General features: G+C 34.7%; 1 protein-coding gene across 1 annotated transcript in view; it reads right to left on the bottom strand.

Annotated features, from left to right (window-relative positions):
- Positions 1–4,465: 4,465 nt before the first annotated feature.
- The window catches only part of LOC134247630 (bone morphogenetic protein receptor type-2-like), a 31,730-nt gene continuing 17,032 nt past the window's right edge, over positions 4,466–19,163 (bottom strand). Inside the window, exons 7-12 of the mRNA XM_062729961.1 lie at positions 18,432–18,995; positions 17,218–17,387; positions 15,356–15,503; positions 11,005–11,141; positions 10,570–10,702; positions 4,466–9,995 (exon numbers count right to left, since the gene is read on the bottom strand). Coding sequence (XP_062585945.1) covers positions 8,527–9,995; positions 10,570–10,702; positions 11,005–11,141; positions 15,356–15,503; positions 17,218–17,387; positions 18,432–18,995 — 2,621 coding nt within the window. The 3' untranslated portion in view covers positions 4,466–8,526. The remainder of the gene's footprint in view (positions 9,996–10,569; positions 10,703–11,004; positions 11,142–15,355; positions 15,504–17,217; positions 17,388–18,431; positions 18,996–19,163) is intronic.

The raw sequence follows: 19,163 nt of genomic DNA on the forward strand, positions 1-19,163 counted from the left end.
GGGGGTCATGGAAAAAGTGGAGAAAGCCAAGGGACCTCTTGGATCTCCTAATGAACTCACAGAGGTGAGAATGGTAAGTTGGCCACATCTTGCAGGGGCTAAGAGAAACCCAAACAGAGAGAACAATATCACTGGAAACATTTCATTTGAGAGATGAAGCTCCTTTCTTTTGTCGGAGTGATGATGATGCTGCCCAAAGTAGGCATTTCACCATAGCTGCTCCTAGTTCTTTTTCCTCATATTGATCTGTTGTCCCGTCTGACAAAAAGTCCATCACAGATTTCAAAAATATGTAATGAAAATATGTGAAATGGGAACTAGAAAACTGACCAGTCAGCAAGGGCCCCGCCATGGGGTAGAATTAAAAGGGTGCAGCTTACGGAATGATTAAAAAATGTACAAAAATAAGCAACAGCAACTGTATTCTTAAAATTTCAAGATAATTCCTGAACATTCAAAAACCTGAAAATAATATCCTTGTACTTACATTAGGCAGTAAAGAATGACTTAACATTGAATGTATATTTAAACAATTATGAAGCTTGTGTTATATAAAATCCAGCCTTCAATGAATGCAAATATCATGAAGGCTTGACCTTAACTTCAAACAAACAGCAGTTGCAGACAAAGGTTTTCATTAATCTTAAAGATAAAGAAAAGCCTACTAAATTTTCTGCAGCAGGTTAGATAATTAATCCCAAGGGATTAATTGTACCTCTCTCATCATTTTCTTCTATAGTTACAATAAGAACTTTTTCAGTATTAATGATAGAATGGGGTTTTTATACAACTACCTTAAAAATTAATAATATTCTTGAATTAACATAAGTAACAAAAGTAAATCAAAAAATCTTCTTTAATCTATTTCTTGTTTTTAGAATTCAATGAAATCATAACTATTAAACAAAAATAAATTATGAAAATTTATATTCAAATCCACATTTCAGAGTGTTCATAGCATTCCAAATTGACTTAACTTCAAAACAAACTTCATTTGCAGACAGAGGTGGTAATTCATCTCAATGTGACAGATAAAGATAATGCTCTGGATTTTCTTCAGGAGAAAAGCTAATTAATCCCAAGGGACTCATATAGCAGCATTCAGTTTATAATGGGAACATCTTCAGCAGTTATCTCTCTTTGCCAATGCATTCTTATATAAAGTTAAGGAATGTACCCCACCACCCCAGCTCCAAACCAGGGGACATAGAGAACCAAACTTAGCATCAAAATATGTATTTCTGCCTACTGAACTACCATACCAAATTTGAACTTGATTGGGCAACCATAAAAAAAGTTGCCCATTCATTCTTATGCATAGTTAAGGAATCTACCCCACCACCCCAGCTCCAAAGCAGAAGACACAGAGAACCAAACTTAGCATCAAAATATGTATTTTTGCCTACTGAACTACCATACCAAATTTGAACTTGATTGGGCAACCATAAAAAAAGTTATTAGAAAAAAACAGAAAATTTGTGGACGGAAGAGTGACAGACGGACAGACAGACAGACAGAGTGATTACTATAGGGCACCCGCAAATCCTTGCGGGGCCCTAATAAAGAAGGCAGATTGGGTTAAGATTGTTTTCTCTTTTTAGCTCACCTACACTGAAAGCTCAAGTGTGTGCATGCTTTTCTGATCAACCCTAGTCCATCATTTGTCTGTAAATAAACTTTTCATATTTTCAACTTCTTCTCAAAAATCACTGGACCAATTTTGACCAAAGTACAAAGCATCCTTGGAAAGGAGTATATCAGATAAATGGTTAAAATGAAAAGCTACATCCCCTTGCAAGAGGAGTTAATCAAGAAAAGACAAAAACAAGATGCTGTTATTAAAAAAAAATAAAGAACCAGGGCAAGAAAAGCTGAAACTTCAGTGAAAGTATTCTTGGGATGTGTAGATTTTAAAATATTCAAATCATAAGACCCCAGGGTAGGGAGTCCAAGGGGCATAACTCTGTCAAAAATTGCTTGATCGTATCCAAAATCGAAATTGACCTAGATATTGTGATAAATGTGTAAAACAAATTTCATTTCAGTATGTTCAACCTCTGCATACAAAATGAATTGAAAATGTTGGCGGACCAACAGAGCAACTTATAGACAGCATAAAACAATATGCTCTCCATTCTTGGAGGAGGGGAGGAGCATAAAAAACATATCCCCCATTGTAGGATGGGCCACAATAGGTTTTTCAATGGGAAAGTCTGGTAAAGAACAGTAAGACCAAAGGTATTCAGGTGAGCATTGTGGCCAATTATTTTAATTTTTTTCCTTTTTTGCCTTTATAAATTCCAAAATATTGATTGTTATGGCTATTCAGATAAAAACCTCATTGTATCACTTCTGAAAAAAGGATGAGAGAGAAATACAATGAATTCCCTAAAATTATTATCTTTCCTTTCACCTTTCATTCATAGGCATCGGAACGGGGGGGAGGGGGGACCTTTTTAAATTAGGGTTAACATTTTTTTGTTGGTTCAGCCCCCCCCCCCCCCACTTTCAATTTGCTTCAGCAGATGCCTGTGCCTTTTGCAGAAAATTTAAGAGGCTTATCTCTCTTACACTTAAAAGCTTAATTAAGGACAGATGATACCGTTCCTCAATAATATATATATTCTTCCAAAATTTTGCCATTCAAGTATTTCTACTTTAATATGTTTATTCACAAAAAATTGAGGTACCTTACCAGGCATTTGTGCATGATACATGTAGCAGAGGGTAGTGTTTCTTATATAATCATTTTGGAAAAAAGTTAAGCGACAATGTCAAAAATGAAACTTCTTAGTGTTTCATTTATTTTAAGATTATTGGAAACTGGTTTAGAAATCAGAATATTACTAAAACTTTGAATATTTTTCAGACATTACAAAAACATACAAAACAGATATTTGAGGAACGTATCGTTTGACCTTAACACCTTTGTCTGCAAATGATATTGGTTTCCTTATTAAATGTCATGCTAAACCAATTAAAAGTTACCTTGGACACTCCCTGGAAAACACAACCCCTGATAAATGCAGATCTGTGTTAAGTTTGTCTGAATTGTACCATAGTTAGGTGTGATTTCTTTTGTTAAAAGTGTGGGTTTTCTGTACATAACCCACACTTTTCTATAACTCCGCCCATCGAGTCGGGACAAAAGAACTATTTATAAAACGATCATGCACGGTTTTTAAATGAAACAGTCATACGGGCTTGTTATACCAAATTTAGGAGAGTAAAAAAAAATCAATTGTATACAGCATTTTGTAATAAATAACAGTTAAAAACGGCCATTAATACTTTAACTTTAGTTAAAAGTGAAGAAAAAACCTTCAGAAATCGCTTGATTTTTTAAACATTTTTTAAATATAAAATAGTGCAATGACCAGGGTGACGTTAGCTTAGTAGATTCCAATATATCGTTCTTTTGATAACCAACAAAGGAAATACGGTACATACTTGACGTAAAAACAAGTGTACACTACTGTACTAAATAACCTTTTCGATTGCGGATCTAGCCGATCAAAGATCTAATTTTCATTAAATTGAAATATACATATAACCCCTAACAAACATTTCAATCAACGTACCACTGTACACGGCAAAGTCTATATCAGGTCTACAAAAATTTAAGTTAAACCAAGTTCATAATAAATTTAAATTACTAGTAATAGTATGTAATTTTGACGATTGTGATTTACGAGAAAAAAATCATATCAAATTAACATATATCATTGAAACCAAACTCGTTATTTTTTCAATTACATAAACTTTTTAAACGGGCCTAGATATGTTCAATTTTTATGTCGCTTGCGTGGCCCAGTGGTTAAAGTGCCTGCACTAGAGTCACGAAGTAAGGAGTTGAATCCCACTGTGGGACGTGGAGACCTATAAAGTATAAACAGAGGTCCCGTGTCGCAGAAGGTGTTGAAAGGAAGAAGATCTCTCACTGCTCAATGACCTTGAGTGCCGAGTATAGGGCAAAATTTGTAGCAAAATTTGAAAAGTATTGTATACAAATCACTTACCCTATATTCGATGGACGTGGTCAGAAGGACACGAAGGAGCGTAAAATCATATAAAATCCAAATGCATCTTTGAAACCAAACACTTAATGTTTCAATCACGCGAACCAGTCCGACCGATTCATAAGCTGACTTACATATGAATGATTTTTGAAAACTATGGTACAAGTCATTTACCGCAAATAATACTGTTGATTATGTGTAGATACCCGATGGGCTTGGTCATAATGAGCTACGCTCCCTCGTATCATTATGACCACGCCCATCGGGTATCTACACATAACCAACAGTATGATATGGGGTAACTACTACAAGTCATAGGTATGATGATTTAGAAGTCAACGTCTACACCCCTCTTCCCCTCTGATATCATGGATATAATGCCAAAGTGAGTTGGAAGTCCATCAGTTTTTCCTGTATGTTTATACTGAATGAAACGTGAACACACATTAAATATACTGATGCAATTTAATTGCAAGCAAATTGAAAAGTACAGGCACGAAAAAATTTGGCATTCTATATAAATTCACAGGTGTGAATGCAACATGAATAGAGCACAACACGACTGGGGCTGAACCAAAGCACCATAATAGCTACATAGTAAATCATGTGAAAAACTCAACAGTCATATACATAGACTTAACAGTAGGAATTTATACAGAAAACTATACACTCTGAAAGCAAGTCTTACTTACTTCTGATCAATACATGTTGTCTGATTCAATCATTTTGTGAGTGATATTAAAACATGCAAAAAGTACAATGATGCCTGCAAGTAAAATGTTGACAAAAAATGTTTTTTCTTTTTGAAGATTGAGACAGTATTTACAGAGAAAATGTGTAACTTTTTCAAAAGCTTGTCAAGTTTTTCCCTAGAAATGTTTTACACAACACATATAGTTTCTGGCAAATAAAGAATGGTAGAATACTGATATATCTACACATAGGTGAAAGTCAAAGATTGATCTGAGGACGAACAACAAAGGCAAAAAACATCAATTCCTAGTGACAAAAATATTGCTGTAATCATAATTGCAAGGAAAACTACATGCTACAAAAAGAACGAGATCTGTGCTTCAAAAAATGGGCAAAATAATGGATTTTTTTTCTTCTTTTTAGAAAAAAAAAATTAAAACAAATGTTGATATATTTATACACACAAAGATACACATCTAGTCACTATGTGACAAATATAAAGTATGTATTCTCATGCTTTACACCTGACATTCATTAATACACACTAGTTTACAACACTACCCATGTACATTATATTTGTCTGCATTACAAAATATGGGAAGCAACAAGTGTAAAAAGATGAATTAGAAGCTAAAAAATTCACATAATTTTATGGCTCCAAATTGTACAATAAAACATATCAAAAGAAATGCCAACATTTGTCAATATGTAATAATTTGCAATCTCTCATTTGCAACTAAAGATTATATTCTGAATATCTGTCATTCAGTCTTGTCTATTTAAGTGATGAAGACTGATTTTGAAAACATTTATGAGACTGCTTGTACCTTACTATCATAGGATCAGTTCTTAAACTGTGTAATGATTTACTTGTTGAATACACATCTTTGTTATGCTTTGTCACACCAGTTCTGAATTTTTGTCTCAGACATGACAGGAGCAAAGTCATGCAATGTACACAACTTAAAATGGCCCAGACACTGCTACAGAGAAAGGAGAGACAGATCACATTGTCTGACTCACAAATGTGACTGCTGAATGCAAGTTTGACTCAATAAACTTTTTTTCAGACTTAAATGTTAACTTCACAAGAAATGATTTTTTTATTAAGTATATATGTTCATCAGTCATGAATATAAACTACTGTAAAAAAAAAAGCAATGATCTAAATCAGTTGTCATGGACACATTATGCTTCTAAACAAACAGTTTTATCTCTACACTCTGGACCATTTGGCCTAGAATAATAAGTACGGGAAAATGAACACCTTAAAGTAACCTGATCAGATTGTCAATCAATGCTTCAGCTACTTGTATAACTGACACAAATCTTAAAATTTACCTTGTACTTTTATAGTCTTTGGATATGGGTATTTATATTTAAATGAAATTCAAGAATAGCTGGTGAATGAATTCATTTTTATAAAAAATAAAGTTAGGCTTGGACTTAAATTTTCAACACAAAAAGAATATTTCTTAATCCATTTAATGAGATTCTATGTTACTCTTTAAAACAAGAAGCAGATTCTCATGGCATTGCTTGTAAAAAATTAATTTTATGTAAAAAAAAAAAAAAAAAAAACCAAAGAGAAGCCAATTAGGACCAAGGTCGTCCATAATATTTGGTTTACTCGGAGTTGTGATTTAAACTAGAACAAATACCCTAAAATAACACTACATAATCAAATTTTTATAAAAATTATCACATCACAGTGAAAAAAAATTTGTCTAAATAATCAATTTAGTCATAAAAACAAATGGACTTTTATAGAAGAAAGACTTCAGAGTTTATCATAAAAATCAAAAAAAAATTACAGGAGAATATTTGTTATCTCCCATTTATAGCACATAATGAATGAGTGACCGACTTATCATGTTATCTCTCAACTTAAGAAGATGTAGAAAAGGCAGAGTTCAAAGGTTAACCAACTAGACTAAGGGGAGCCAACTCCTAACTAAGGGGACAGAATATTATCACAATAACAAAATCAGTTATTTTCAAAATATACATAAAATACTGCTTCATAAGCGAAATGTGCACGAAAAATTACATATATTCATAATTACTTTACAACTTTATCAATACATAAAAGAGTTAATTGAAATAAGCAATTATTAACAAAACAGGACATTCACAAGATGCACCAAATAATGCCATTCTTCTTCATTTACAGTGAACAAAAGTCTTCATTTCACTAGAAATATAATGACAACAGTTCTAAAATCTTGATCTCTTTCAAAATTGAACAGCTCTTGCAATAACCATCATAACAGCAGATGCTACATGTATCGGGTCTTGTATGATTGAAGTGGTAATCTTTAAAGTTATGCAATAGATAAGACATCTACAGACTGTAATTCATATTCCTTGATCATACAAGCAGTGAGTGGTTTTTTCTCTATAGTTCAGCACTATATATATCAAATAAAGTAAATTTTAACTTTAGTAAAGTTTTATAGAAATTGATTCAGTCAAATACTGAAAGTTTGATCCCTTTTGGTTTAAACTAGCTGGCCTCTCTTGTGCAATAATTACTTCATAAACTTCCTACGAAAAATATACCAGGCGTTACAGTTCTTGCTTTTAATTTCTAAACCAGTTTTAGCATGGAAAAACCATAATGCTTTATATATCATAGATTAAATTACTTTACATTAAGGATGACAAAGGGTTAACCAATTATCAGTTAGAATATTTACAACTAGTTACCGTTTTAATAACCAGTCAGTCAATAATTTTCACAAGTACATGTAATTGGTTAAATGATTTTTACAAAATTGAAAAAAAAGTAAAAATAATGTGAATGTTGAAGAAAATATGGTTTAAAATCTGAAAGCAATAATTTGTGGTGGGAGGGGGGGATACCAAGTTGTTATCTGTTCTTCTTTGTTTCAAAATTAAAGAACTCTGATATGTTAAAAGTCAGTTCAATTAAAAGGAAGGTAATTGGTCAGATAAAATAACAACTAAATGGTTACATAAAAAAATCCTATTTGCATCACTATTATGTGTATCTCCATAACTTTATCTTATAAAGCACCAAGCAAATGGTTGCCCTTGAAATTAAATTTCACTTACCACAGAAAATTTTCAACAAAAATATATAAGAATGCCCAAATAGATCATAACATAAAAGATCCACATTTTCAAACAGATAAAAAACAAACAATCAATACAATGGAAAAAGGATATTGTAAACAAATACAAGAAGTGTTTATGAAACACTATGCGCCCGGCAGCGATAAAGTTCCAAACAAACTACTTTTAGCATATAGGTCACAGTCAAGGTCACAAGGTCATTTCCTTTGGTGTCATTTGAAAGAGGTTATCTAGTGGAGTATGCATATCAAATATGAAGTCTCTATCTCTTATGATTCAAAAGTAATGGCAAAAGTTCGAAAAAGCTATTTTTAGTATATAGGTCACAGTCAAGGTCATTGACCTTGGTGTCATATGAAAGAACTTAATTAGTGGATTAGGCATACCAAATATGAAGTCTCTATGTCTCACGGTTCAAAAGTTATGGCGAAGGTTAAAGTTGACAACAGACAGACAGACAAACAGACAAACAAGTAAACAGACAGCACAAAAACAATATAAGCCTCGGATCTATCAATCTGGGCACATAAAAATCCCCTTTGTTCAATTTCCCCCTCTAATAAAAACAAAACCCAGTGAAATCCTTAGTGATAGTTAAAAACAAACAAAAAAAAATCCATCTGCAATCTATCCTTTTTAAAATGATCTCAAAAGCTAACAAGAATGCGGAGATTGCCATTAACAGCTCTGTTCACTTGTGATAACAATATTAGCATTAACAGCTCTGTTCACTTGTGATAACAATATTAGCATTAACATCATCGCCTAGCATCCTGTAACCTTTCATGGGCTTGCTTGTAAATTCTGGCGTGTTCAGTATATAATGAGTCATCAAACGATCATCGTACAAGGACAGTCGATTCTGTGCAAGAGTGACTGGGGTTTTGACTCTCTTTTTAATTTTCTCCGATGAATTCTCTCTTTGAATTTTTCCTTCATCCACTGATTCCTTTCCAAGTAAAGCAAAGCTTTCACATGTATTTGACTTGGGTGGTGATTTTACTTTGTAGTTATGTCCTCGCAAAGAAAGAGAATTTGGTCTCTTTCTCTTACAGAACACATCATCCAATTCTGTGACACTAGAAAAATGACAGAACTCTCTTTGAGGACTTATGTCTGATGCACTTTTAGAATGACCTCCTGACCTGGTTACCAAGACAGCAGACCTTGGACCTGGAGTCTCCATCTTAGTCCTGCCCATTTCTGCCATGTAGATGACATTGCTTTGTTTTTGATCAGATGGTCGTACAAACGGTCTACCATTTGTTACCCTGATCTCTGTCTCTATAGCATTTGTAGAACTCTCATGAGCAGGACTGGACCATGTTGCTGGCCGCTGACCAAGCTGTTCTTGGTACAGGTTTGGATTTTGAACATGTTGATCTTGTAATAAATTGCTGACTTCAGAGGCATTCTCCTGGCCATGTTTTCCTATCTTTTTATGAACATGTCTTCCTTTCTTCTTGAAAAATGGCAACTTACTTCCGATATCTTTGACCTTTACCAGATTTTTGAAACGACTCTGGTGTGGTTTCTCTTGTTCTGAGAGCTGCATTGCTTGCGGTACATTGGCCACTTTTGGCCTGACAACACGACTCTCATGCACTTGATTTTGTAGAAAAGGGATAGGTGGATTTCTATGTTGACCTAAAACATCATTCTGAACTAGTGATGTTTCTAAGCTGTCACTGAATGAGTGTAAAAGATCATCCAACAAGGGGGGCACTCTTTGCCCACTGTCTGTGTCAGATCTCTCATTGTTATACACCAGTTTGTTTCCTGCCACACTGAGCTCCTCGTCACTACGTTTATGAGTGTTCCGTTCCACTGTGGGGTTCCTCCCTTGGTGAACGGGGAGCACCATGTTATTTTTAGCTAGGGTGACATTTAACAGTTTGACTGGGGGAGGGTTTTCCTCCTCCGAGGGAGACATCATAACAAAAGTTTCTGTCGTGGAGCCCGAGGTGGTCATGCCCGGTCTGTTGTACCAGGATGACGGGCGGGAGTTGATGTACCCGTTAGGTGGAGAACTGATAACCATACTTGTGGTGTTATTGTCCACATAGCTGGATGTTGTTGTGTCCTCTCTAACTGAAGCCATTCCCGTAAGTTCCTGTGTCGTTCTCTCTGGCTCAGAAGAAAACTGGAATGAGTTACTCGTTGTTGTTATCGTTGGAGTCAAGCCTACAAAAAACAATATCATGGTAATCTGTATCTATCACTATTACATGGTAATCTGTATCTATCATTATTATATGGTAATCTGTATCTATCATTATTACATGGTAATCTGTATCTATCATTATAACTGTATCATTATTACATTATTATATGGTTATCTGTATCTATCACTATTACATGGTAACTATCATTATTACATGGTATCTAACATTATCTAACATTATCATGTATCTGTATTTATCATTATTACATGGTAATCTGTATCTATCATTATTACATGGTAATCTGTATCTATCATTATTACATGTAAATGTGCTGTTAAAACTTACATTTAATATTGTCTCCATGATCTTGTTATGAAGTAAAATTACTATAAGGTAGTCAATAATGACTCAGAAAAACTCTGACAAGGCTGTTTTACTTTATGTGTCCCTCCTTCTAGGTATAACTACACGAAGTTGGTCAGTTTTTACTGGTCCTGATTACAGAGACACAAAATGCAAAATGTTTTTCTTGATATAAATAAAAACCAGTGTAATACCTTGATCCTCCCCTCTGCCCCTCCCTTTACTATTACCTTTTTGTTTGCCCTCCTGAGACCAGAGTGCGATCATATCGTGAATCCTCTCCTCTACACACACGGCCGTCAGTCGCGCCTCGGAGTCGTGGTCCCAGCACTCCTCCATCGTCTCCTTCAGAATGTAAACGGCCTTCAAACAAAACATTAGGAATTTATTGATTCTTACAAGTACAGTAATGTACATCCAAGAAAACTGTTCACTCTGCACATAAAAAATAAAAACATGCTTCACAAAGTCTCTTTTTCATTACTTAATTGATCTAAAGTATCTCATACTCTCCAGCTGCATCATACATGTACAGTAAAACATGCTTATAGTGAGCTCATGCTTATAGTGAGCTATGCATGCTTATAATGAATACTGACACTGGTAGCAAAGTGGCTTTTATACATGTTGTGAACCAAATGGATAAAACAATCACAATTACCTACCTGATTGTGACTTTGCCAGACCTCGGGGAGCTTAGGTCTCACTTTGTTCCTAGAAACCAGAATCTGCATCTCTTCAAAAGTTGGCTGAGAGCCAGCTTCCTGTTGGTAAGGCATCTGGTAATCTGGGACAGGACAGCCTTAAATGATAAGCATTACACAAATTGTATGTGAAACTCTGATTAGAATGTAGCTCTACAGGGATTGACACAAAGTTTAGGCTACCTAAAATTGAAATTCTGGTTCTCAGGCCTGCGCGCATCCGTTTTGAGGTAGCCGCATTGCTAATTTTATTGTATTTTTGATTAAAAAAAAGTTGGTATTGCGGAGACCAATCCAGAATAAAAAGTTCTGTCCTCATTTTTCGTAGTTTAGTACTCAAATATCACTTCAGGTAGCCATTTGCAAAGAGATTTTGGCTACTTCATTTGAAAATACTTTTGAAGACATTGCCTACGATGTTCACACGCTGATAAGCAATGGATAAAGCAAACCCTTTGAACAGAAATGGAAAGTATATCTGTGAATAAAAAAAATTATCTTTATTTTATAGAAAAATTCGAAAATTCAAATTAAAAAAATACCTCCCTCATCTACTTTATATAAAATGCCGCCCTGCCGCATCTATTTTGGAGAAAATTGGCCTGAGAACCAGAGAATTAACTTTCGATAGCCTTAGTAAATGAGTCATCCACTTGTTTAAAATATATCTGAACTAGTCCAGCTGCTCATGTTTAAAAAATATGTCTGAGCTAGTCCAGCTGCTCATGTTTAAACATAGGTAATCAAAGATTACGAAGCTCACCTCGACAAATGTTATCAGTGTAAGTAATGCAAATCTCACATCATATTTTCTTAATATTTAGTATTTATCCCAAAAAAATATTCTTACAAGTTGTGTTTAACCCCTTACATGGCATATATACAGATTTCTACGCCTGTAGCATGAAAAACATGTACAGTATAAACAAATATTCATAACTTTGTAAATACTGCAGATTTCAAGGACTTCAAGTTCATTGGGATTGATCTGTTCCCAAAACTTTAACCTGGTCTCTTATATAGAAAATATAGGTCAGATCCAGCATCCGAAGCAAGTCTGGTAGTGTCCATCCCTAGATACATCATCCATGCAAGTTTAGTTCAGGTAGGTCTTATAGTTACTTGGGAATGAAAATATAGGTCAGATCCAGCATCCGAAGCAAGTCTGGTAGTGTTCATCCCTAGATGCACCTTCCATGCAAGTTTGGTTCATGCAGGGCGTATAGTTACTTGTGAATGAAAATATACATCAGATCCAGCATCCGAAGCTAGTCTGGTAGTGTCCATCCCTAGATACATCATCCATGCAAGTTTGGTTCAGGTAGGGCTTATAGTTACTTGGGAATGAAAATATAGGTCAGATCCAGCATCCGAAGCAAGTCTGGTAGTGTCCATCCCTAGATGCATCATCCATGCAAGTTTGGTCCGGGTAGGGCTTATGGTTCCTTGGGAATAGACCTGCTCCATAAACTTTAACCTGGTCACTCACCTGTAAAATGTAGTTCAGATCCAGCATCCGAAGCAAGTCTGGTAGTGTCCAGGGCTCGAGCTGTGATTCGCCATTGTCGCCAATTGCGAATTTTTTTCAAAAGTGGCGAAAAGAAATTCACTAGTGGCGAAATTGAATTTTTTTGATGTACCATGTACAAAATTTGAGTATTCCTGGTTAGCTCCTTTGTTTATTCAATGTATACAGATAAGTCCCTATGTTTATTTAATGCAGCAGAGGTGTGAAAACTGAAACCTACATGTAGGAAATCACGTCTCGCTTGAACGAACACAGCCGACTAGGTAACTGGCCTGGAGCAATAAAGGGTTACAAAATTGCTTGAAATAATATAATTTGGATTAAACAAGGGGGTATAAAGTGTTATTAAGATATGAAGTTAGAAAATAAAAGATTTTTATCAACAAAATCTGGATCTATGTAGATCTTTTTTTTAAACCGAAAGTAGGGAAACATGACGAAAATTGTAAGAATGGCTTCAAATTTTACCTAATGAAAATTGAAAAATGTGTACATTAATATACACCATAAACTGACAAAGAGTGAAAAAGAAATTGGTCTGGAAAGAGAATTATCTTTAATTAGTAAATTACACTGAATTATTTACAATAACATGAGCTTGCACTATGAAACCCTGGAGTCTCCAAGTTGTTAAAATAAAGTCAACTTTCAAACCTAATTTTCATTACTTTTCAATTACTTCTTTTCACAATTGATTAATGAAATGATGAAAATTTCCACTTTTAAAAAATGTCATATTTTTACTGAGTCTTTGCCCCCCCCCCCCCCCCCTCACCGGCGAAAAAAAAATAAGCAAGAGGACATTTTCTGTCAAGAGTTGACTGCATGATGTCAATTCAATATCAAATTTATTGTATAATTCCAACATAATTTTTTTTTTAAATGGATACTACCATAATTAAAGTTTTAAACATTACAAATTTAAAACAATGTCTGTGTCAGATAAACATAATTTTGAAAAAAAGGACTAACATAAAGTGCATCAGACGTAAGTATGCCTTTCCTTTTGTCGCGAAAAGTGGCGAAAAATATTTTCGGTCCAGTGGGAGCCCTGGTAGTGTCTATCCCTAAATGCATCATCCATGCAAGTTTGGTTCAGGTAGGGCTTATAGTTACTTGGGAATGAAAATATAGGTCAGATCCAGCATCCGAAGCAAGTGTGGTAGTGTCCATCCCTAGATGCATCATCCATGCAAGTTTGGTCCGGGTAGGGCTTATGGTTCCTTGGAAATGGACCTGCTCCATAAACTTTAACCTGGTCACTCATCTGTAAAATGTAGTTCAGATCCAGCATCCGAAGCAAGTCTGGTAGTGTCTATCCCTAAATGCATCATCCATGCAAGTTTGGTTCAGGTAGGGCTTATAGTTACTTGGGAATGGACTTGCTCCTAAAAGTTTAATCTGGGACGCCGACGCTAATGCCGATGCCAACGCCGGGGGTATAGCATAAGCTCATCTCGACTTTTGTTGAGGTGAGCTAAGAATTATGTCAAGTTCTATTTTAATCTTTCAAATAAAGTGATTTTATTATTTGTTAATTGCCCTTGCCCTTTATATGTAAAGGGAAACTTCCCTGCATAACACAATTACTATTTTTGGCCACAGCTGTAATAGACACAGCTGTAATAGACAAATCACATTTATGACTTATATCATTCTGCATTGATAACAAAAAATGGCATAACATGGTAATAAAATAATGTTTTTTCAATATATAAATTACATATATATATTATTATAGTAATGTGATTTTATTGTAGTTTATTGGTATGTTCTTGAAAATTTGTATAACAATTATATATACAGTAAAACTCGTTTAGTACAAACATGGATATTGCAAATTCACGGATATAGCAAAGTTATTTTGGATCCCCAATTACATATGTTTCACAAATTCCTTATACGGATATAACGAATATGGATATAGTCAGTGATGTATTAATTCATAGGTCCCAGTAACTTCGTAATAACCGAATTTTACTGTATATGAATATATATTTCCATTTCTAATTTTCTTCTCTGTGATAACTCTTTGAAAGTTAGCGGAGTTGATTTCTTGATAATTCTACCGGAATGTAAATTAGGCAGGTCGATAGGTCAGGAGCTAAGGAAGCCTAATATGCATACAAATCTCGCACACATCTGTCTCTGTGTCTGATGCTAAGGAGGCCAAATATGTATGTAAATCTCGTGCAGCTGCTAAATTTGTGTTTGACGTCATTGGGCTAGGACTATTGAAATTAGCATGTGAGATCTTGTGTAATTCAAATCTATGTCTATATTTTTAAAGTTTAAAATTACAATTTTATTTCACAATGAAATGGAAATATAAGGAATCACTGTCTAGTTAGTATAGTATGCCAGGGGCATCAACGATAGTGAACCCCTGTTTCCCACTATTGTTGATGTCCTGGCATACTATACTAACTAGACAGTGATTCCTTAAGCATGTCTTGATAAATCTGGCTCAATTGTCAGCAATTTATTGAAAAGTCTATTTAAAACTTTTGACACTTGTGCAGGAGACTATGTATAAATAACTAAAATATGGCTGTAAGAAGTAAATTTGTAATTAAGGGGCTTAAGTGGTTTCATAGTCATTTACTGGAAGTACCAGTAACCAAGCCATATTACTCAAAACCTCCTTTACTGGTTACATTTATAAAAACCAAATAAAAGTTAATTATAATAGTAAGAAATCTGAAAAGATTGAGATATCATCTTCATCTTAATCATTATGAAAAAAGAAATAATTATCAAATACGTTTTTGTTTGTCAACTTACCATGATACAAATCCTGACATCTGGTGGCAAGTTCCCACAGCACTAATCCGAGTGAGTAGACATCAATTTGTTTTAAGGAGGCTTCGGACTCCCTTAAATTAGCAGCACCATCTAAAAGCTCCGGGGCCATATACCTTAAAGTCCCAACCTGTTTTCAGAATTAAAAAAGAAATGAAAAACTTTGTACAACCTGATAATTTATGTTACGTATTGTTACGTTTCACGAAGTGTACCTGTGAAATTCGGGTTAACTCTTGTTTACAAGTTTGGAATATATGGAACTTGAACCCGATGTTTATAAACTCCGTAAATATTTGTCAATGAACAGTTAACGAAAGAAATGAACAATAATTGATTTAATGACTTTATTAATTTCACATGTATAATTTAATGACAAAGTGATGTATTTTGTATGTTTTATATGGGTACAACGTTATTAATTTAGTAGGTAATTTTGATGGTTAAAACCCGCTAACTTATTGATTGTATTGATTGTGACGTAATAGGTATCTGATTGTCTCTTACGTCATCATAACAACTTTTGTCTATATAAACCAGCTGTTTTGGGTTTAGACTTCAGTCGGCTGTGGGGAGCGACTCGTAGCACACAGCCTTCCCTGGTTTGGGGAACGACTCCGTATACTTCGGTTATAAGACGGTACCAAGTCTATGTATACGAAACCATAAAGGGAACCAAGTTTTTAGGAACGTCCTGGATTGACCATCGGTTGGTCACCTTTTTGTTAACCCAATAACGTTGTACCAACCAAGTTACTGTGTACCATTTTGTGTGTTTATAAGTGAACCATTTGATCGTCTTAATAAATGTTATAAACTTTTAACAAGTGTTATTCCTAACAAACATTATTTAAAGTGACCAAAAATTGATCATTACGTCAACCAAAGAAGTAACCAAAAGTTGGTCATTACGTCAACCAAAGAAGTGACCAAAAGTTGGTCATTCCATTAACCAATTAAGTGACCAAAAATTGGTTATTAACCATTATATAAACTGTGACCAACGTTACCATCAAATCTCGACCAGTGACCAGAAAAACCAATAGCAGCCCACGAGTTTATTACACGATACCCTCGGTTCCGTTACAGTATATTGAACTGTTCAAATTTTCAAAGCCAATTTCACATAAGAAGCCAGAGGCCAATGACATTTTTGAGCTATGATAAGTGTCAAAATAAGATCACTTTACTGTGGATAAGAATTTGAAAATTCTGCAATTTAATTTTGTGCATTTTGAAGAAAATACATGGCAAAAATGTATAAATAATTATCATATATTTTAAAAGCACTAAAAGCAAACTAGGTATGGGTATCGCCGAAAATTTCGTATCGCGATATATCACGATTTTTTCCTACAATATCACGATAATATCATGATATTTTTAAAAGCAGTTTTTACAATGATTTTATATGAAAAGTCATTATTTTTTTTAAAAATATGCTAGAAAAACAAAATTTTACTTTCTTGAAATTTTTATGTACATAAAATCAATTATGTTTGGACGGTAAGATGCCGTTCTTTTCACTTTTTACAACATTTTTCTATACATTCTGTAATTGTAATTTGAAAGATTGAACAAATAAATGAATAATTTGTGGACTTTATAATATGTACCTAAAGACCGGTATTTAGGTTTCCGTATCACGATACGTATCACGCAACAAAAAATCGCGATATACCGGTATACCGATAAAATCGCACATCCCTAAAGCAAACAGAGCTCAATAACTGCTAAACAACAAACATATTATCAACAGTCACCAGTGCTATATTAAACATACAGACATATCAATAGTCACAGGTGCTCTAACATACAGTCATATAATCAATATTTCTACTTACATCTTGTAGAGAGGCCTGTTCAGCATACTCATATTGGCCATTCCTGATCAACTTTGACCCCATGGTCGTTATGGCAAATCCAAGGTCACCAATGACACAAGTAAGGTCATCCTGTACCAAGATGTTTCGACTGTTTAGATCTCTGTGTGCAATCGTAGGCTTGAACTGGTCTGTTTAAATCAAAGAAACCATAAGAAAAACATGAAAACTTTCCTATTCTGAGAATTTGAGAGAAGTGAAGTCAAGGTCAAAAGAGAGGCCAAGGTAGGAAAATGTTGCTCTGATCAATATGTATCAGTATGTAAGGTTGGATAAAAATATCTAAAGTTTCTTTGAAATTTACATATTAAATACTAATTTAAGAAAGTGGGTCGAAAATGTTGATGCACTTGAAAAGACTGCTTATTCTAAAGTTCTAAAGTGTCAGCGGATAAGAGATGGCAAAATGTGATTCCGTAAGAATGAAACATTTGGTAAGTTTTTGTCCCTGTGTAAAAAATTCACTCATCTATCCAATCTTTAAAAGTAATTGAGCCTAGGCCCGAAAGGGCCGAGGAATATTGCTTTTCAGGAATGGGGTACTACAAGTACATTAACCTGCGTAAAATCTACCTGTTTGTCTACCACTGAAAGTGGGGGATATCATTTCGGTCTGTCTGTCTGTCCACCCACCCTTCCATCAGTCTTTAGTTCTATCTGTCTGCAATGCTTTCATTTCCACGATATCTCGAGAAGACTTTGAGCTTTACAGTGAAATTTTACAGAGCAACTGTCTATGGCCTAAGAAAGTCAAAGGTCAAAGGTCAAGGTCACATTCTGTTTGTGTCTAAAACTTTTACTTTCGGGTGATATCTCAAAAAGCTTTTGAGCATTTGCAATCTCAAAAAACTTTTGAGCTTTTGCAATTTTTATAGGTTCAAGTGGATGCAATTATACAAAAGGAAGATGGGTCTTAAACTTTCTTAATAGATAATGTATACCCACAAATTCCACAAATATTGAGTCACAGTATTTCACAGTATTCACTATTAATAACCTTTATTTTTTTCTTTTTACCAAATGTAAGGATGTACCGGTATTCAATAAATGTATTTTAATGATTCTGAAGATGTTTCGGTGGTGGTTGGGGGGGGGGGGGATAAATACAGGCCAAACTCAAAAAACTGCATTTCTTTTTTTTAAAACATCCCATTGAAGTTAAAAATCATTCTTACCTCCATTCCTTAGATCTGTGTGGAGATGGACTAAGCCCCTGACAATACTCAGACACATGTTACTGAACGTCTCCCAGTCTATTGTGTTGTTCTGTAGGTATCCAAACAGGCTTCCTCTCGGTACGTAGGACAAGACAATCATATACTGCCAAAATCCCTCCATGCTCTGTCGTTCATCCGTCCCGTAAAATTTCAGCAGATTTTCATGCTCTATAAATGGCAGTGAGTAGATGTACTTCTCGTTCTGGTAGAGATGTTTGTGATTTTGACTGAAGACTTTCACAGCCACTGGGATCTCCCCTAACTGTCCTTTCCAGACCTCCCCGTTCTTTGTCTTACAGATCAGAGACATGATTCTGAGATCCTCGGACTGGAATCCAGGGAGGGGTGGGGCCTCCACCAAGTCCAAGGGGCTGGGGGGTTGTTTACGGGAGGACAGACAGATTCGGTACAGCAGGAAAGACCCCATGACAATCAGAGAGATGGAACAGATGGACACCAGGGAAATGATGATGGTTTTTTCCTTGTATAGTCGATAGGAATCCACCGACAAATAGCTGGAAGCTGAAATTGAAAGAAAAAGTGTGAAAATTTTCTGATAATTTTTCTCACTGATTTTTAAAGGAAGATTTAAGGTCAGATGACACGTTCCCCAAATATCTGTTTTGAATATGTTCATAATTTATGAAAAATATACAAAATTTGATTTACTTTCTGATTTCTAAACCAGTT

Source organism: Saccostrea cucullata, unplaced genomic scaffold, assembly GCF_032062105.1.
Source record: "Saccostrea cucullata isolate Sc308-1 unplaced genomic scaffold, CSIRO_AGI_Scuc_v1 ctg143, whole genome shotgun sequence".
Classification (NCBI taxonomy): Eukaryota; Metazoa; Mollusca; class Bivalvia; order Ostreida; family Ostreidae; genus Saccostrea; species Saccostrea cuccullata.